Below are 21,142 nucleotides of genomic sequence, written 5' to 3' on the forward strand. Positions count from 1 at the left end.
ATCTTATGGTCAGTTTCTTAATACAGAAAATATTATTTTTTAAATTGAAAAAAACTTTAACATTTACAAGTATAGTTTGAAACACTCTGAAATATACCAATGCATAAGCAGGGGAACCTTTTGCCAGGGTAGATTAAACTGATGGGACGTTCCTACAGGATTGGGAATGGTAGCCACTCAACTCTACAGAGCAAAGGAAGCAAAAGCTCCTGGTTTCTGTTAGTGTTACTTGAAATCCATTTTATCACAGAGACTCTGCACAGAGTTCCTGTGCTCCAGTTAAGCCTCACTTACGACCTTTATATATGGTACATAGAGGTTTTTACCTGTCCCTTGCATTAGGGTGAATGTAACGCTGAGGGAATTCAAATCAGGCAATTGTTTTAATTTTATTGATGGGAGAAGTCCTCTCCAGTTCGCGAGGGTGTTGATGTTGAAGCAGACTGTCTGTGACAATCTAGTGAATTGTCATTGTAGCTGAAGTGACAAAGAGATTCTCTGTCACAGAGAGGAAACTGATCAATGAAAACTTGTGAATGAGACATTCCAGCATCCTGCATGTTGGTGACAAATGTAAGCTAGATAAAGAGTCAAAGATTGATCAAGTTGGTGCTAGATCTTCAAAGAGGACATTTTCCTTTGGAATTTGCCATGAAGGTCGCCACCTCCTGGTCCCTCTGTGTTTCCTCTATGATTTTCCATCCTTAAATGGGTTGGATTTTCTTTTGGGTAGGTTGAAATTTCTTATGAGACACACCAGTATTTAGGTAATGTGTGGATGTGCACCCACTGGTACAAATAAAAACTATAGCTTTAAATATATATTTTAAATAGTCCATACCTGTGGAAGAAAGCATTAAAATAAGGGATAATTAACAAGGAACAATTCTTATGATTATTTAATATGAAATCAAATAAAAAGAAAATTAACACTGCCCTTTGAAGACATGGGTTTTCCCACCAAAGCTCCTAATATTATTTATGTATTTTGTTAATCTCTAAAGTGCTGCCGGACCATTCTTTTTTTAAGGGTTGGTTTGTTTTTTGTTTTTTTAAGTTACAGACTAACATGGCTACCTCTGAGACCATGGAGTACTTGTATCATCCTTTCTAACAGACAGATGCATGTTTCAGAGATCTTGCAAATAGGGTTTCATCCTACGAAACAACTAGCATCACACCTAGAACTTGCCACGTGCCCCCACCCCCTCTTTTCCGGCCGATAAGCTGAGTTCCCTGCCTGTACAGGGAGTTCTGAACCTCTGCACAGGACTCAGAAAAGGGCTGTGTGCCTGTGTGGGTGTACAGCTTACAGGGAACTTTGGTCCCCATCTCTGGCTCTTTGCTGCCCCCTGTGGTGCTTTTGCAGTATACCAGAGGTCAGCATCTAACACTGTTGGTTAGCATCTTATACTACCCTGGAAATATCTTTTAATTCCTAAGCAATTGTCAACTTTCTCTTAAATACCATTACATTTTGAAGATGAAGTTGTCCAGCAGTTTGATATTTGATTGCACAAAAAATATTTCATTTATCTAATAACTATTTTTGATTCCATATTTTAATATAGTTTTATGAGTAGAACTCTTGGCTTATTGGTTAATGGTTTGGTTTTGTGAATTTCTTTAAGATTTTATTTTTTTATCACATTATTGGATGATGGAATGTCAAGCAAAGTCCAAGATAGTTACATAGGGTAGTTAGGTGGTTGTATGTATCTAAGAAAAGGCAAGTAGTTGAGTTATATGTAATACTAGATTTACCCAGTGTTGCTCATGTTCTTAACTCAAGTAAGTTTTGTTTTTCTTCATTTAAATCATTGTTTTGGGGGAAGGGTGGCTGGGGATGAGGAATTCAGTATGAAGGCTGTCCCGGGAAGAGAGAGCAACCCCAGCCCTGTCTCACCTCAACAGCTTGAGGCCAGGTGACAAGTGCCTGTCCATGGCCGCTGCGGAGGGCACAGCCCGGGGAGGTGTGCATGTCTCCAGGTTGCAGGACAGACAAACTCTCTGAAATATATGGTAGATAGCTGTCCCTTTCTCCACCCCTGTGCCTTACTGGGGTTATAGCTGTCTCAGACCCTATCTCTGGCCTCTTGCTGCCCTGCTATGATCCTTCTGCAGTAACACCTGGCAGACTCCTCCCTTTGCATTTTATGAGAAACAAATTCCAAGCATATCTCATTATCTTGGCACAACCAAATCCTGACCTTTCCCTTACTGTTTAGGAGGGAGTTCTTGAACAGACAGACACATTTCTAAAATCTATAGTAAGATTAGATGCATAGAGAAATGGATGCCAGGGGAAAAATTATGTTCCTAACAATGAAAGGGCTATACCTATTTGGTCTGTATGAAATTAATCATTGTTCTTGGTAACTCAATGTATCAATCACAAAACCAGTTTTCATACCCTGTAGCTGACCATTTTACATATGATTTCCACTCAGCTGATATTCACCAGATCAGGGTATTGTAACACGGTAACCAATTGGAATATGTAGTTGGCCAGTAGGAATTCAAGATAGCAGCTAATGGATCTTTTTTGTAATGTTTTAGTTTAGCTCCATAAATATTGATACACATTCAATTTGCAAATCATAGCTGTATACCTCTCAGCCTTTGGCCCTCTCCTTTATCCCTCAGCTGCATATCTCAGTAAGTTTCATGGCATCTATGATGTTTGCCAACCTTTTTATACTGAATTTTCATACTTCCAAAAAGCCATTTCAGTTTCTCCTATAACTCCTTTTCATCATATGGATTATTGGTAAAATAGACCGTGTAAGTATGCTGGTTCTAAGGTACATGCACATGTTTAACACCCTGCTTTACAGCATAGGACTGTGACTGAATTATGTGTTGGCAGCATGGAGTTGCTAAAGAGAGTGAGAAGAATGACCCAGGGCCAGAGGAAGAATCCACTTCGGGAGCATCTATTGCAAAGAGATGGGATTGTGTGGTGGGAGATTTCTACAGAAAGCAGAAATAGAAGCTTTACTGATCAGAGTCTTTAGGGCCGAACAGCTGTACCTTTGTTTTGGGAAGGAATGCTTGAGTTGGTGAAAGTTTGTTTTGCATTGACTTGATGTTGAACTGTGATATTGTTTTAATAAACCAAACTCCTAGAAAGGATGGGACTGTATGCACTGGGAAGCTAAAAAGGCAGCACACTCTTGACCAGATGGGATACACTGATCCTGTTACAGACCAGAGAACATCGTAAGAGTCAGTTTTGTGTCAAATTGGCAGTCTGCAAAATTATACCTGGAAAATGGGAAAAAGAAAAATGCAAATAAACCTATTTCCCAACATGAGAAAAGTGCTAACATTTACAAGCTTGTTGGGTGTCAATAGTCATTTGTGTTTAATTCAGTAGACTCTGTGGGGTAGGTTTGTCTAGATTGGTGACCTAAGTTGTTTCTGAATTCATACTTTATACTATATGGCTATGTCTACACTAGAGGGTTTTGCCGGCAGAGAGAATACTAACGAAGCACTCATTAGCATTTGTCGTGCTGTCATTTGTATATTCTCTGCCGAAGGCTTTTTGCGCAAGAGGTTTTTGTGCCAAAACAAGCAGTGTAGATGCACCCGTTTTGCACAAAACTCTCTTTTGTGCAAGATCCTTATGCCTTAAAAGAGGAAGCATACAGATCTTGTGCAAAAGGGAGTTTTTGCGCAAAACAGACCTACCTGTCTATACTGCTTGTTTTTGCACAGAAACCTCTTGCGCAAAAAGCCTCAGGCAGAGAATATGCTAATGAAAGCGCAACAAATGCTAATGAATGCTTCATTAGCATACTCTCTGCCGGCAAAACCCTGTAGTGTAGACATAGCCTGTAAGTTTTCAGATAGGAGTGAAATCACACAAGGAATGTATTGAAACAGCTCATGAACTGTTACATAAGGGCTTATTTTCCAGCGTTAGTTAATTTAACCTTAGCAGAATTAAGTGAACGCTTTCCAAACACATCATCTTTATTTAAAAAAATCTTTTATTTTAATAATATCAATGCATTTTCTTTGAAAACATAAATTTGTATATGATTTTGAAGTGTATATAATCTTAAAGTCTTCTATTTTAGTTCATTTACAGTGAAATTACATATTAATTCTCTAGGTGAGCTCAAACAAGAAATGTTAGAAGATGCACAAAACAAGCTAATGAACCTTATAAACAGCACAGAAGGGAAAGTGGACAAGTAAGTGACACTTTAAAATTGGTGTATTTATAGTCACTTTGCTTCTAATTCTATCCATGCTACAGAGGCAGCAGGGCAGGCAAGGAGCTGGCTGTCCCATCCCCCCTCCTGCCCCACTGCTGCCTCTTTTCAGATGATCATCTTTCAGAGGCAGCAGCACAGGGGGGTAAGCATGGGAGGCTGCCGCAAAATAGCCTCTGTCCCACGGAGGGCTGGCAGGTGGCGCCGGTCTGCACAGGGAGCTGGATAGAGAAGCAGCAGCATAGAGTTTCAGGGGGCTTTCCTGGGAGTGGGGCCGGAGCACACTGACTGCCCAGCCCCAACCCTGGGGACTGTTATGTAACGAATAATATTTTATGCAGTTACAAAACTATTCAACTACACACTATCTAACACCCCTAGTTAATATTTTGACACCAGGGGTTCTGTAAAAGCTGAATGAATTAATTAGCTCTTTCTCTTAATTTTTGTAGGGTTTTGATGAGAAATCTCTTCATTGGGCATTTTCATACTCCAAAGAATAAGCGTCATGAAGTCTTACGGTTAATGGGAAGTATTTTGGGGATCAAAAAGGAAGAGCTAGATCAGGTAAATACTGAATTTAAAAACTAGATTTCTTCTTTCATTTGATGTATATTTGTGATATTAATAAACCAAAATGTTGTTCTTGGCTACTACTAAATGCCAAGGCCAGGCAATGTTTATGGGAAATATAAAATACTGGCCTCTCATCTGTATTCATTCTTATAGTAGGATCAGCATGTCCCTCTTTATCTCACAGTGACTTTAATAGAATAATAGATGCAGGATGTTATCTTGTCTGATATATGTTGATGTAGTAGAAGGGAAGATCTTTACTTGGTTGCTAATACAGCGCTCAGTGAGGAGGGAGAAACAATACCATGAAGATCTAGAACATAAGAACAGCCATAATGGGTCAAACTAAAAGTCCATCTAGTCCAGTATCTATCTTCTGACAGAGGCCAATGCCAGATGCTCCAGAGAGAGTGAATGGAACAGATGATCATCAAGTGACCCATCCCTTGACACCCATTCCCAGCTTCTGGCAAACAGAGTAGGGACACTATCCCTGTACATCCTGGCCAGTAGTCATTGATGGACCTATCTTCTATTAATTTTTTTTAATCCTATTATAGTCTTGTCTTCAAAATATCCTCTGGCAAGGAGTTGCACGGGTTAACTGTGCGTTGTGTGAAAAAAATTCATTTTGTTTATTTGAAATCTGCTGCCTATTCATTTAATTTGGTGACCCCCTAGTTCTTGTATTATGAGGAGTAAACAACACTTCCTTTATACTTTCTCCATACCAGTCATGATGTTATAGACCTCAATCATATCCCCCTTTAGTTGTCTTTTTTCCAAACTGCAAAGTTCCAGTTTTATTAATATTGCCTCATATTGCAGCTGTTTTATACCCTAATCATTTTTGTTGCCCTTTCCTAAACCTTTTCCAATTTCAGTATAAGGTTCTGACACAGTTCCCTTTGCAATTCGTGAGCAAATGTAAGGGAGCCAGCCCATAAGGTACTTTTTGTTTGCTTGCTTGCTTTTTTGTTGATTGGCTGGTGGTTTTTTTCTTTGTTTCAGCATTTCTCTCTTTTTTTTATTTCTCTCTAGTTATTGTCTGAAGATCAAAAAGGTGTTACCAGATGGGTGACTGGTTGGCTTGGTGGAGGAGGAGCTGGATCAAAAAGTGTCCCTAGCACACCATTAAGGCCAACTAATCAATCTGTTTTCAATAGTGTAAGGATTAAATATACAATTCTCTACATTTGCATGGCAGTTCCATATAAATGCTAGCATTTTTAGTTTTGATATTTTGGGCTTGATTTAATGTTGGTTTTATTGATAATAGATCTTGAATTTGTTTAAAGCCAGTAAACAGGAGCTCAAAAGTCATACTGGTTTGTGGGCCATGCTAAGTGTTTGGCTACTACAAAAATATTACTAGTCTTCTGGAGACTTAAGACATCATTGTCCACCAGGGACCTTTATTGTATGAACCTTCAGAGCTAGAAGGTTAAAAATGTTTTCTGAAAGCTGAGAGTCTTCAGCAGGATATATCAGACTGTGAAATACTTTTGATTACAGTTTTGTCCTTCTCTTACCCCAAGCACCTTCATGCTCCCTTCAATTTTAACTTGAAAGCTGGAATTCCTAGCTTTTCTATGCTGTACATTGTTGGTCTTGGGTTCAGAAGTTCTTGAGAACACAGCCACTTAACTTGTATAAAGTGGTTATGACGACACCATATTCCATAGAATAGAGCCTTTCTTAGTGGTCAGCAGAATATAACATATTTGAGAATCAAACAGTGAGGAATAATAAGAGGATTTGGAAGTGGGATGCTTTAGGGGTTGTCTTGGGTTTCACTTTTCCACAGAATAAAAAATGTTGAATTGATGTAAAGCATTAATCATAAATTGTAAGAGTGTGGGAGGATACTGGCTGCTCTAATGACACAAGCAATAAAGTAGAGTAATAAAGTAAGGCCTAGTCTATACTTACCCCAAAGGTTAAATTAAGATACCCAACTCCAGCTGACTTAATTGCATAGCTGGAATCGACATACCGTAATTCCACCTTCGGCACTACCTCCACATCAGGAGGCCGAAGGGAACAAGTGCTCCCATCAACTTCTCTTACTCCTTGTGGATCAAGGAGTACCGGCATCAATGGGGGCACCTTCAGCGTTTGATTTAAAAGATCTTTACTAGACTTGCTAAATTAAACTCGGGAACATAGACAGGTGTCAATCTTCTTTGTAGTGAAAACGTGGCCTAAGTTACCAGTCAGAGATGTGATTTTAAGGTGTAAATGTCAGTTTAATTTAGAAAAGGTTTTTCCCACTCCCAGTTGATCTGATGAAGTGATTTTTACCCATGAAAGCTCATGATCCTGTATACTTTTCTTAGTCTTTAAGGTGCCACAAGTCTGCTTGTTGTTTTTGAAGTTACAGACTAACACGGCTACCACTCTGAGAGGTTTTTCCCAGTGTGTCTGTCTGCTAATAATTTAAATTGTCTTAGATTCACAGGCATAAAGAAGGTTAATATTTTTCTTTCTGTAATGCTTGTTCTCCTAGCGAAGTCTATGTCTTACGTTTTTGCTGACATCAAAAGCAGTTCCTGTTCCCATATCCATGGCATAGTGTCTCTCATAAACAAAGTGTAGAAAGTAATGGTGTTCTTTTAAAAATAAATCTGATTATTTTCTCCATGTTATTAAGTTGTTGCAACTTAGGGTGTATCTAAACTATGCGGAATGGTCAAAAGAGGACATGCGAATTCTACGGGAATTTGCATATCTTCTTCCGATCACCCTTTTGAAAGTGGAGCTTTCGAAAGTGAAGTAATTAAGATGCAGCTTTTTTGGTGAACCGCCCCCTTTGTTGAAAAGCCGCTTTTCCTCAAAAAAGGAGGTTTATGTGGCTTTTCGACAAAGGGGGGGTTTGTCGAAAAAAGCTGCATCTTAATTTCACTTTCGAAAGCTCTGCTTTTGAAAGTGGGATCAGAAGAAGATATGCCAATTTCTGCAGAATTTGCATATCTTCTTTCAACCATTCCCTGTAGTCTAGATGCTACTGTTTCTGTGTCGGTGTTCCACTGCTTATTCTGTGAGTAGCAGCATGAAATTCCAGAAATAATCAGACTTTGGTGAAGGTAAAAATGTTATCTTTGAAACCTATTAAAGTTTTAAATATATTTTTGCCATGTCACTGAATGTTAACTTACGTATGTCAAATTCCTTGATCACCAATTGTAAGGTCTGATGACTCATGGCCCAGGGCTAGGAAAATTCTGGCAGCACAATACTGACCTTTTCAAGTTCAATCTAAATCTTGGCCCAGAAACAGTTACAAATAAAAGAAAATGATGTTCCTAGAATATGCATAAAAAGTATTGAAAATGTTCTAATTACTCGGAATATTCTTTTTAGTCTTTTTCAGAACTATTTGTGAAGTTCCTTGAAACAGAATCACGTCCAAATCTTCCCCTACCCAAGCTCTCTGTTCATGACATGAAGCCTTTAGGAGCAACAGGAATTTGTAATTCTAGCAGCCTTACAGGTAACACCCTGCCTTAGTGGAAATTTTGAAGTTATGTGTTAAATGTAAGGGGAAAGAGACACACTGTATAGGTGTGTGTGCATGCGCATGTCTTTCCTGATTTTCAGTCTGATGCGATTTTTAAAAAGGCATATGAGAATTAAGTTCCTAGCTACCTTAGACCACTTAGAAATACCGTTTTTTTCCCATCTCCCAAAAATTCCCTTAATCTCTGAGTGTATATATTGCTTTTCACGATGAAAGTGAAAACTAGAGCCAAACAGATGGTGGGTAATCTTCCCTGCATATGGTTATGTCTGCTCTCTAGTCTTGATTTGCAGCATAACCTGCTGTTCAGCCTGGGTCTCATTGAGCTTACAGTGCCAAGCTTGTGGTGGTTTTGTGAGGTGTAACACCAGTTCACTTCCTAAGTATTAAGCTAAAACTAGCAGATTGATTTTTGATCTGAGAAAGGATCTCTGATTTGTTCTCCATGTTGATAAAGTCAGAATATTTTAATAATTATGCCTGTGCTTGAAATACTTCCTAGCAGATATGTACAAAAATATCAATTTACTTTTATTTAAATTCTGATCCTGTATGACATTGAGCACATACCGCTGAATAATGTGTGTTTAGGATGCTCAGCACCTGGCAGGATCAAGTCCTTAATTTAATTAATTAGTCTTCTGCACCTGGAATGTATTTTTGTGCTTTTTAGGACTTCATTTTTAGATGCCAACTGTTGCTGATCATAGAGCAGGTCTGGGCAAAATACAGCCCAGGAAGGCACCCCAGCTTGCCCCACAGCCCCGTGCGCTGTGCAGAAACATGGCTGCAGGGCTCTGGTTTTTTGTTTTTTTTAACTGGAGAGGAGGGGGGAAGTTTTAGGAGCCATCCTGCCCCCAGCATATTCCCATTGGCTGGGTTCTAGAAAACCAGCCAATGGGAGCTGCTTAGAATAACAGGCAACTAAGAAGAATCACACCGTGGGCTCAGTTATTCATGAAGCACATGACCCGGAAAGCAGGCTGGCTGGTTAGGAAACATTTTAAGTCGGCAGGCAGGCAGGCTAGTTTGGCAGCTGACAAGTAAATCTCCTGGCCACAGCCTACTTCTGGCACCCCAGTCTTTTCCTGCCCCAACTCTCTGCCCTCCCCCAACTCAGCATACCCAAACCCTCTGTCCCCTTCTTACACCCATACCAGCTCCCAGATCTGGCACCCCAATCTCCTGCCCCAGATCACAATCCCCTCCTACACACATCCCAAACCCCTGCACTCCAATCCACTACCCAAGGTCACAACCACCTGCTTCATCCCAGCTCCCTCCCAGACTCCAGTCTCCCTCCTGCACCCTAGTCCCTTACCCCAGGCTTCCTTCCACCCAGCCTCCATCCCAGACCCTGCATCTCCTCTATTAATCTTTGGGGAGGGGGGAGCACTCCTTTCCAAAATCTTGGAGTGGCCTCCCATCAAAAATTATTGCCCACCCCGTCATAGAGGCATGTTTAAATTAAAATGTCAACAATTGCAAGCCACAATATTAAGTTTTAAATAACTCTTTTATAGTAAACTAAATTGAAGAAACAAAAGGAATTTCCAGTGTGTTGTGTGAGCTTATCTCTGAAAGCAATACTTTCAATAAACTTAAATTAGGTTTTATATTTCTTTGTGCTCTTGTCATTTATAATATAATAGACAGGGCGCCCTATTTTATTTGGCAAAAGCCTATTTCCCTAGTCTGGAAAAACTAAGTTCTGAGGTCCTTTATTCTTTTAGGAACCATATTGTTGCCTTATAAAACCAGACACCCATCCTATATCCCTTAATTGTTTTGGTATCTAAGTTTTCAGTTGCCAGAGATAAACTTTATGAAAGTAGTTTTAAAGCATAGGATAAGGATGTAAATTCCATACCAGTGCAAAAGGAGTTGAGTGACTTTGCTGTATTTATAGAAGTTTGAACCAGTTATGTGATAAAAGATCTTTAAAACATTTATGAAATTAGTATGGAGTAGTAGTAGAAAGTGAGATTCTACAATAAGCCTGATTTTTTTTTTTTTTTTGCCCGCTTCCCCCTCTGCTGTCTGCACACAAAGGGAAAAGGTTGGTTATATCTAGGGTCCTCTCAAATTTTGCTCATTTTCTGGGTCATAGGATTTTTAAAATATTAAATGTCATAGTTTTAAATATTTAAATTTGAAATTTCAGCATTGTAACTAGAGGGGGTCACTACACAAAAGCAGGTTGTGGATGGCATTGAAAGTCTATTGTAGGGAGGGTCATTGTATTGTCACCTTACTTCTGCACTGCTGCTGGTGGTGCTGCCTGCAGAGTTGGGCAGATGGAGAGTAGTAGTTGTTGGATTGGTGCACAGCTCTACAGGCAGCACCATTATCAGCAGCACCACAATGGTAAGAATGTCATGGTGTTGCCACCCTCACTTCTGTGCTGCTACTAATGGGAGCACGAAAGTAAGGGTGGCAATTCCATATCATACTACACTCACTTCTGCACTCTGGTGCTGATGGTGCTGGCTTCAGAACAGGATTTCCAGACAGCTCCAGTGTAGCTTCCTGCAGCTGCATAAGGTTCCCAGCGATGGGTCTGACTGCCCTAGGAGTGTCCTCTGCATGGGGCAAAGGATGTTGCAGCTTGTATGGGACTAGTAGCTGAAGTTCTGTGAACAGTAGGACTCCCCAAACCTGTGCCCCTCCCTTCACGAGACAGATTTCATGTCCGTGATGCATTTTTCACAGCCATTAATCTGGTAGGGTCCTAGTTACATCTGGGACAGATAATTTTCATACAAATTTGAAACGACTTGAACAAAATCTGGTATAGGAAAGCATTTTGTAGAAAAGTGCAGATTGTGAGAAGTTGATACATGGATGATGAAAGCTGGGGTATAATTTTGTGAGTGAGATGTAATAATAAAGCATATAACTAGAGAGGATCCAGAGTTATGAAAGGCCTTGAAGTCTAGGTCAAGAAGATTCAATTTGATGCAGTGAATGAGTCAGTTGAAGAATAATTTGCTTTCTACACAAATGCAGACAATTGCTGGACTGTAAATGGTTTCTAATGTGTGTGTGTGTGTGTGTGTTTTTTTTAATCTCAGAAACTATAGGTTCAGGAACCAGCAGAAGATCAGATGCAAATCCATTCTTGGCACCTCGATCTGCAGCAGTGCCTCTTATCACCCCCACTTCTCTTGGAGCTGGTGGATCGGGGCATCTGCTTATGAAACCTATTTCTGATGCCTTGCCTACTTTTACACCATTGCCAGTGTTGCCTGATGCCAGTGCTGGTGCTGTACTAAAAGACCTCTTGAAACAATAGATGATTCCGAATCAGTATTGATGGTAGCACTTTAAGGAAATGAGAACTCTTTATTGTATATAATTTATCACAAAGAGGCCTTTTGTAAAAGCTATGTACCTGTTGGCAGATTTTCTTGGTTTTTCTTTAAATTTAATTATGAACTAAACAGTACTATGGAAATTGTAGGAGTCACAGGACTAACTGCTCTCTTTATAGCTCTTTTTTCATATTGGTTCTGAGGTAGGTTTTAAACTAGAGAAAATTATTCTATCTTAGTTGTAGAAATGTTAGACAAGCCGTGGAGTCAAAAACACTAGCTGTACTCGGTTATTTCAGGAGTGCAACAGCAATATTAACTCTTTGGTGTTGGGGTCAGTTTTTCAAAGAGCACAATCTGTTATTGATAACAGGCATATGAGGAACCTCCACTGGAAATTAAAATTTCACCAAAATTATAATAGGATCATACTTGGCATGTCCACTCATAATACAAATTTCAAAGGAAGTAGGGAGACATGTAGGAGTTGGATTACTGGAGATGACAAGGTATACTTGAAACTACCCACTGTGATATTTATGTAATAACACATCTCACTCTCATATCAAAAGGATAAGTTATACCCCAAATTGTTGGCCACTTTGAGGCACATCAGTCGTTTTTGTACTAGGAACTGTATTTTTCCCAGTCTGATAGCTGCTATGGCAATGCAAAACAACTGGCACCAAAGAGTTAGTTCTGGGCACCAAGGAGTTAATTCTGGAAACCAAGGTTTTGGAGAATATATTTGATTTTTCTGAAAACTTCCATGTGGTGAATAGCTATCAATGGAGATATATAAATATATATATATATATAAATTCTATATATACGTGCTAATGTATTGTAATGGTGTAAGATGTATATTTAAAATCCTTTTATTCTGATTTGAAACAGGTTTAAAGTTTGAACATATGTATAGAACTTCAAGGTAAATGTTTGCCTATCCCAGATTTGTAAATAGGCCCATAGAAGACCAGAACCAAAGCCAATTATTATGTTAATTTTGCTGTGATGACTTGTACACTTTATACTACGTGTTGCAGACAAAGTATTGAATTGCATACCGAAAGTTAAAACTAACCTTTTTAGAAAAACAGTTAAAATCTGCAACAAAGCTTCTTTGTTGGAAATGCCTAGTTTCTAATCCTGTTTGTGCCATTCCTTGTTTAGTACCATGGTGTTAAAGGTGATTATTGTACATGTTCTATATTAGAACTGTCAGCCTTTAATCCTCTCCCTCCATTTTCATTTCATACCCTTCATTTAAATTGTTGTGAATTATGTTTAATAAAATGAAACACAGAAACTTGTATAGAATCTGCCAAAATAATGAATTCAACAAGACTTTTCTTTAAGTAAAATGATAAAATCCCTTCATTTCCTTTAAAGCATTCTCTAACAAAGTTTCTCATTCTGTTACTTCAGTCTTCATAAAGAATTCAGTTTCAGAATAATTTTCATATGATGATTCCATTCTCCAATGTATGAATTTCAAATGGAAGGTTAATGCAAATTTAGAAGCAGATTGGTAATAATTGAATTTTTGTTTCAGATCACTAGTATCTGTTATAAAATTCTATTATGGCTAAATTAATGAATACTTTTAAGTCTTTCGAAATTTGATTTCTGAAAGGTCAGTAGGCATATTTTAATGTATGAAAGCAAGTATTGTGTTGTATAAGAACTACATTTTAAATTCCTATTACACTTTTGGATACCTTTCTTGAGAATATTCAGGTAAGCTATTTAAAATGTGTGGTGTTATTGAAAAAACCACCTTCATAGAATGACTAATTTTGTATCCAAAAGACTAAAGAAAATTTAAACCATGTGGTGTGTCTGTGCAGTCTCTTATATATGTGTAATTATATTTATTTCAGGGTGAGTGATCACTTCAAATAAAATCTTTTTGATGAGCTGATATATCAGAAATGTTTATCTTTTTAAAATAATTTATTTTATAGTGTATATCATAATACAAGTGGACATGTGCTGGCAGCTCCTGATTATAGAGGCTGATAGCCATGTTTTGGCTAATTACTATTTTCATCAAAAATTTAAGACCAGAAACAAAGGGTAGGAATAAATGGTAAATTTTCAGACTGGAGAGGGGTAACTAGTGCTATTCCCAAAGAGTCAGTCCTAGGACCAATCAACTTATTCATAAATGATCTGGAGAAAAGGGTAAACAGTGAGGTGACAAAGTTTGCAGACAATACTAAACTGCTCAAAATAGTTAAGATCAAAGCAGACAGTGAAGAACTTAAAAAAAGATCTCACCAAACTAAGTGACTGGGCAACAAAATGGCAAATGAAATTTAACGTGGATAAATTTAAATTAATGCACATTGGTAAAAATAACCCCAACTATACATATAATATGATGGGGCTAATTTAGCTACAACTAATCAGGAAAGAGATCTCGGAGTCATCGTGGACAGTTCTCTGAAGACATCCACGCAGTGTGTAGCGGCAGTCAAAAAAGCAAACAGGATGTTAGGAATCATTAAAAAAGGGATAGAGAATAAGACAGAGAATATCTTATTGCCCTTATATAAATCCATGGTACGCCCACATCTTGAATACTGCATACAGATGTGGTGTCATCTCAAAAAAGATATACTGGCATTAGAAAAGGTTCAGAGAAGGGCAACTAAAATGATTAGGGGTTTGGAATGGGTCCCATATGAGGAGAGATTAAAGAGACTGGGACTTCTCAGCTTGGAAAAGAGGAGACTAAGGGGGGGTATGATAGAGGTCTATAAAATCATGAGTGGTGTGGAGAAGGTGAATAAGGAAAAGTTATTTACTTGTTCCCTTAATATAAGAACTAGGGGCCTCCAAATGAAACTAATGGGCAGCAGGTTTAAAACAAAAGGAAGTTCTTCAGACAGCGCACAGTCCATCTGTGGAACTCCTTGCCTGAGGAGGTTGTGAAGGCTAGGACTATAACAGGGTTTTAAAAAGAACTAGATAAATTCATGGAGGTTAAGTCCATAAAATGGCTAATAGCCAGTATGGGTAAGGAATGGCATCCCTAGCCTCTGTTTGTCAGAGGGTGGAGATGGATGGCAGGAGAAAGATCGCTTGATCATTACCTGTTCGATTCACTCCCTCTGGGACATCTGGCATTGTCACTGTTGGCAAACAGGGTACTGGGCTGGATGGACCTTTGGTCTGACCGAGTACAGCCATTCCTATGTTCTTATGTTCATCTTGATTTGTAAAAATTCTACCAAATTTAAAATGCATACAAGTGAAACAAGTTAGCTTCATAGGTACCAGGAAATAATGCCTGTTTGAACCATTGACTTTAGATCACGACCATTTTTCAATAGCTTGGTAAATGTCACCAAAATCTTCTCATCCTTTGGAAGATTTGACTAGGCAGCACAGGTAGTCAGGAAATATCAGAGTCCCTAATACATTTTCCTTTCTCCAAGAGAAACACGAATCATGTTCTAGGAAGTCTGTGGGTAACTATTAGAGATTGTGGCTCCCCCACTGCATTCCTCCTTGGGAAATAATACTGTTCAGCCCAGTATTTAGCCACTAGTGCAATGGTCACCAACCAGTAGATTGGGATCTACTGGTATATCCTGGAGCTTCTGACAGCTGATTCTGACTGGTTTGGCTGGGAGGCTGTCTTCAGCTGCCTCTCCCTCTCCCCACTGCTGTCTTGGAGCTGGCCCTCCTGCTTGCTGTGCAGGGTGGAAGAAAGGGATGCTGATGTCAGGGTGTGTCTCCCTTTCCATGCCCCCATCTCCACAGAGTGAGCAGGGTGGGGCCTGGGAGAAGGGGTAGTGTAGGTACAGGGCCATAGGGAAGGAGGCAGGGCAAGGGTTTTCGGGTTTGAGGTAGATACTGGACTGACTTAAATTCAAAAAGCAAAAGTGTGCTTTATACGTTGGAGACCACTGCACTAGAGTGTACAGAAAGGACTGTGTTGACTTAATCACACTTCCTTCTGAGAATGTTTTGTCTGTTACTATTGTAAGCAATGCTCAAGATTGTGGTTACTGAAAGATTAGTGAAAATGTTTTCCTCTGATCTTTCCTTTTTATTTACTTTGATTCTTCGTACATAATCTGTTTCCGTATTTACAGTCTATTAGTTAAATCAGTTTTTCCTGCTATTTGTGTGGGTCTTTCCCACAGTAAGGCAGGGGAGAAACATTTTACATAGCAAAAAGGTGAGCATAAAAACAAGATTGTGATCATAGGAGCAGGTGCAGTACTTGAAACATCTTTTTGCTTTTTTTAGTGGATGCAATTTTAAGTTTTTTATTTTACTATGTCCCTCAAACCTCCATTCCCACAGGAAGAACTGCATAGTGAATCCTCCCCAAGGTTGATCTGATAGGCCTCTTTATAATTTGTCTTAGGAGAACAACATGATTCTAATTTGCTGCAGCTTTTTTTTCCAAGATCACTGTAAAGGGGAAAATTTTAAATCACACCATTTTGGGTTCTTTGCTCAACTCCATGCTACGCAAATGAAGAGAAGTATCACAGTAGTTCTGTTAAACTGGAGGCATTATGCAATAAAATATATCTTGCATTAAAAGTAGGGCTGTCTGGTGGTTAAAAAAAATTAATCACGATTAATCATGCAATTAAAAAATAAGAATACTATCTATTTAAATATTTTTGGATGTTTTCTACATCTTCTAATACATTGATTTCAGTTACAACACAGAATACAAGTGTATAGTGCTCACTTTGTATTTATTTTTTATTACAAAACATTTACACTAAAAAATAACTTCAGTTCACATCTCCAAAGAATTGTAGTGCAAATTCTATCATGAAAGTTGTATTTAAATTCTTCTATATAATCAATATATTTGTGTCCTATTCAAGAGTCCTTTTTTAGCTCTGCCCCAGCTGTGAGCGGCACAGGGCCAGAGGGGGGTCGACTCTGTGGTGAGCAGTGCAGAATTCAGGAGGGGAACTCAGCCCCCAATTGGAGGTGGCATAGGACTCGGGGTGGGGATTAGCTCCCAAGCTCAAGTCAGCCCCAGGGCAGGGGGAGGGAGGGTTAGACCCCACCATGGGCAGTGCAGAGTTTGGGACAGTGGACTCAGCCCCAGAATCAGATGTGTGGGGAGGGTCAGTCCCAGTCCCAGGAAGCAAAAAGAGGGTGGCTTGGGTGAGCCCTGCTGGTGGGGTAGGGGGAGAATGACAGCATAGGCAACCCCCACCCCCACCCAGGCTGCTTTATTTTTAAAAATATGGTCACCTGGGAGGGGAGAAGGATGGGTGTCAGGATCTTTACTTTTCTTGTTTACTTCTCTGTTGGAGCTGGAACCAGTCTTCAGGTTTTTTTTCCCCTCCTTTCTGGCTGCTTAATTTTTCTGTGCGCCCTTTGGTGGCAGTGTGCATTACTGCATCTTACCAGAGACGGCCTCTGGAGCAGCTTATGCTGGTGTGCCGACTTCTGGGATTAATGCGAGTTAATTTTTTTTATTCATTAATTCTGCCCTGCGTTAATTGCAGGCGTTAATGCCCACTAATTGACAGCCCTAATTAAAAACTCATCTGTGCAACTGTCTGCAATACGGTTTTATCACCAATGTTCAATAAAAATAAACATGACTCATTTATCACAGTACAGGCAGTCCCCGACTTACGTGGATCCGACTTACGTCGGATCCCTAGATACGAACGGGGTGAGGCAACTCCCGCACATGCGCAGCAGCATTCCCGGGGCTCGCTCACCTGGGTCCTAGGATCCTCCTCCTCCTCCTCGGGCCGGCTCCGACTGGGGTCCCGCAGAGCTGCCGGGCAGAGGAAAAGTGCCTCCCCCCGCCCGCTGCCCCCCCCCCCCCGCGGCCTCGCCGCCTGCACGCCCCGCCCCTCCCCCCCTGCCAGCAACAGGCTGCCCAACAGCAGACAAAAGCAGCCTCTCTGCCCCTCCTCCCCTCTATACATGCCAGGCTCCCGGAGCGCAGCAGCGTCCCCGGGGCTCGCTCACCTGGGTCCTAGAATCCACCTTCTCCTCCTCGGGCCAGCTCCGACTGGGGTCCCACAGAGCTGCCGGGCAGAGGAAAAGTGCCTCCCCACGCCCGCTGCCCCCCCCCCCCGCGGCCTCGCAGCCTGCACACCCGCCCCCTCCCCCCCTGCCAGCAACAGGCTGCCGAACAGCAGACAAAAGCAGCCTCTCCGCCCCTCCTCCCCCTATACATGCTGGGCTCCCTGGGCAAACAAAGATTTCACCAAAACAAACAAAGTGCTGGCCTCATTGTGTTAGCAAAAAAAGGACCCTCCTCCTAGAACCCTGGGTAGTGTGTGGAAATAAAGCTATTAGCTCAAAGCATGGTGCAGAGCTGTTTGGTATTTGATGAGTTACTCCTTTAGTCCTGAGTTTGTCACGGACAGAAATAGATGTGAAATCTTCTGAACAGGGGAACAGACAGCAAAACAAACATTAGAGGGGAGTTAACCTTTCCCTATGCTATCCAAAACTAAAAAAAATGTTTGGCTAGAGTTTCCCCTACAATATGTACCAGTTCCGACTTACATACAAATTCAACTTAAGAACAAACCTACAGTCCCTATCTTGTACGTAACCCGGGGACTGCCTGTATAAACAAACTGTAGGCAGCAACTTAGGTAGATAAAACTAAGTGAAATGGCAACTCTTAATGTGTATCTCATTTACTTTCCTGATTTATGCACTTGACAAAGACTTTTCACAAATAATTTGTAACAAGGCAGACTACTTTAAAGAATTTATAAAGCAATGATTGATTAGTACAATGGCATTATTAATACAAAAGAAAATGTCATTTAACTTAAAAGTAGTTCTCTCATGTTATATAAGTAGGCTTGGAAAAAGGGTTAGTTTTATATTGATAAAGGTTGGTTAATGTCTCTTTCGCTGTTTACACACAAACCCAATGAAAATAAAATGCCTTGTCAATGATGATCAAAATGTACAGATAGGCAAAGAAAGAAAAGTGCTACTTGAGAACTTATTAGACTCAAACCCCAGTGATTTCAAATTCTAAATTGACTTATTACAGACAGACTAACAAGTCAATAGTAAAATTAGGTATGATGTGTTATATAAGAAGATTTGTATTTTCACATATGATGTTGACAAGTTATGTTTTAAAGTCTGTAAAGCTTTTAACTTCCACCATTTAAAATAAATTGAATTCTGTCAAACCTAGTTTTTAAGCTTCTTGGAAATTTTGTAGTTCTGAAATTTATGCTACTACCAGTTTTTCATGTAGCTCAGCTAGGGTTGCTAGGTGTCCAGTATTGACCTGGACCGTCCAGTATTTTTGCCTCCTGTCCAGTAAAAAAAATTCAGAAAGTACCTGACACCTATAATGTCTGGTATTTTCTCATTTTCCCCCCACCAGGAGGCAAAAATACTGGACACCTGGCAAGGCTACGACACATTCAGTAACTGGGCCCAGACCCCAGATCCCCCTCAACCCTCTGCTGGGCCCCCTGGACTCCCTGCCAGACATCCTCCTCCCCCCACTTACCTGGTTCCACAGGGGTTTGTCTTGTATTTGGAGCAGAAAAACAAAATGGCCAGTGGCAAAAAAAAAAAAAAAGCCTCTTAAAGGGGCCATGCTGATTTTTAATTTTTTAATTATTTTTTTTTTGGCTCAATAACTTTGGTCTCCCCCTTTTTCTTTTCTCAGCAGAATTTTTTTTCTTGGTGTTATTTTTTTGCGGGGAGGGAGGCGGTGTTCGGTATTTTTGGTTAAACCATCTGGCAACCCTAAGCTTAGCTGCTGCTTAATGACTTTTAAAGTTCAAGATTTCAATTTTCAGTTGCAATAATTCATTTTATATATTTAATACACATTTGTTAATTATGTGCTGTGATTTTCTAGGTATCTTGGCAACCCAAGTTCTAGAGAAGACTAAGCTTTAACCCAAGTAACATTAAACTTTTATTTAAGAAAAATGGAAATTTTCATTTCATTGTGGAGAGAAAAACTTTGCTGTGGCAACAACAACAACCTAAAGAATCAATTGCACTAATTAAATCAGGGCCTAAATTTGGAAGTACAAAGAAGTATTTATAAAAAGAACTTTGAAAGCTAAGCCCGACTTACCTTCTGATCAACAAAAATCTAACTTCCCAATTTTATTTGTACGTTCAAAGTCTTCCTTTCATCAAAATGCACTCTTTGGAAATTCCTAAATATCAAAAGCAAATAGAGACATTTAAATCCGTACATATATGTGAGACACTATGCCAGCAAGAGGGCTTTAAAAATTTTAAGAGATTTTGTCATATTTTGATCCATCTTTATAGCACGAAACTTATTTTGCCAAACCTACTAGTTAGTAAAATCTTTATTAGCTTTCATTGTTTTAAATATTTGTAAGGTGAAAATCTACAGCTTGTAGTATTTGTGGTTTACTACATTGCACTATATAAATATATATACTTTTTAATTTATGTGCAGCATTACAAAGTTTAAAAGCTAACAATAAAAATGATACATGTAAATTGGCAATCAATAATGCAGAATAAAAAAATTAGAACAGCTGCTAGCTTTTATTTAAAAGAAAAAATGACTTGCACATGTTGTTTACTGCAGCACAAATGTCATATCTATGGTGAACTAATAGATGTAATTGCCACAGACTCACATTTAAGTACAGTTGGATTTTTTTGCTGTTAAGATTTAGAAACTTTAAATATGTAGCATCAGTGAAATACTTTTTGTTTCAAATAATGCCCAAGAGAACTGATCTATTAGTAACAGCTAGGGATAAAAGAGCAAGATCAGAGGAAAAATATGGGTTTTCTATGCTGACCATATTAGTTGATGTTTCAGAATGATCATTTGGACAAATTACTAACACTTTCATATTTAGGCAAACAAATGAGAAATACTTGATCAAAGAAATAAGCGTGTTTGCTGAAATAAAAACAAATATCAATTTAACATAACTAGACATTTTTCATTAGGACATTTTTCATTAAGTGACTGCCCACTTTGAGTGATTTGATATTATGTGCTTCCTTACTGACGTGACAATAGGCTGTTAATTTCTTTAATGATTTACATCTGTTTATGACTGCCTTGAACAAACAGTTAATGAGTTTGTTCATAGCCAGTGTAAGATTCTTATGAAATGGCTTCTCGCAGTCTTGATGGGATTTAATAGCATTTTTGCTCAGAATTTTCCGGCAGACCATCTTTTACTAGCTTTGAAAAGGTGACCCCTTCTTCATCTTTGGACACTCTATAACTATTACTGTGAATTTCACAGTAACACTGAAAGTTTCCTAAATTTTCAGACCTGTGTCAACAAGTAGAATGTATATTCTATGCCAGCAGACATTTTGATCTGTTTTATACCTTCCCTGTTCCCTCACTTGTTCCTATAGAGCAGAGGTGAGCAAAATCAGGCCCTGGGCCCAGATTCAGCTTGCCAAGCATTTCTCTCCGGCCTGCCCAGCTGATTAGTTGAGGTGCATACTTACAGCCAGCAGTGTGTGTTCAACTGCCCCTCCCCCAC

General features: G+C 39.4%; 1 protein-coding gene across 2 annotated transcripts in view; it reads left to right on the forward strand.

Moving 5' to 3' along the window:
• Positions 1-13,560, forward strand: part of TRIP11 (thyroid hormone receptor interactor 11) — an 83,640-nt gene extending 70,080 nt beyond the window's left edge. For both annotated transcript variants that reach the window (XM_075926705.1, XM_014578874.3), the window contains 5 exons: positions 4,124-4,205; positions 4,679-4,793; positions 5,844-5,969; positions 8,166-8,295; positions 11,397-13,560. In XM_075926705.1, the coding sequence (XP_075782820.1) occupies positions 4,124-4,205; positions 4,679-4,793; positions 5,844-5,969; positions 8,166-8,295; positions 11,397-11,617 (674 nt within the window). In that variant the 3' untranslated portion in view covers positions 11,618-13,560. The remainder of the gene's footprint in view (positions 1-4,123; positions 4,206-4,678; positions 4,794-5,843; positions 5,970-8,165; positions 8,296-11,396) is intronic.
• Positions 13,561-21,142: the final 7,582 nt, after the last annotated feature.

This window comes from Pelodiscus sinensis, chromosome 4, assembly GCF_049634645.1.
Source record: "Pelodiscus sinensis isolate JC-2024 chromosome 4, ASM4963464v1, whole genome shotgun sequence".
NCBI classification, from domain to species: Eukaryota; Metazoa; Chordata; order Testudines; family Trionychidae; genus Pelodiscus; species Pelodiscus sinensis.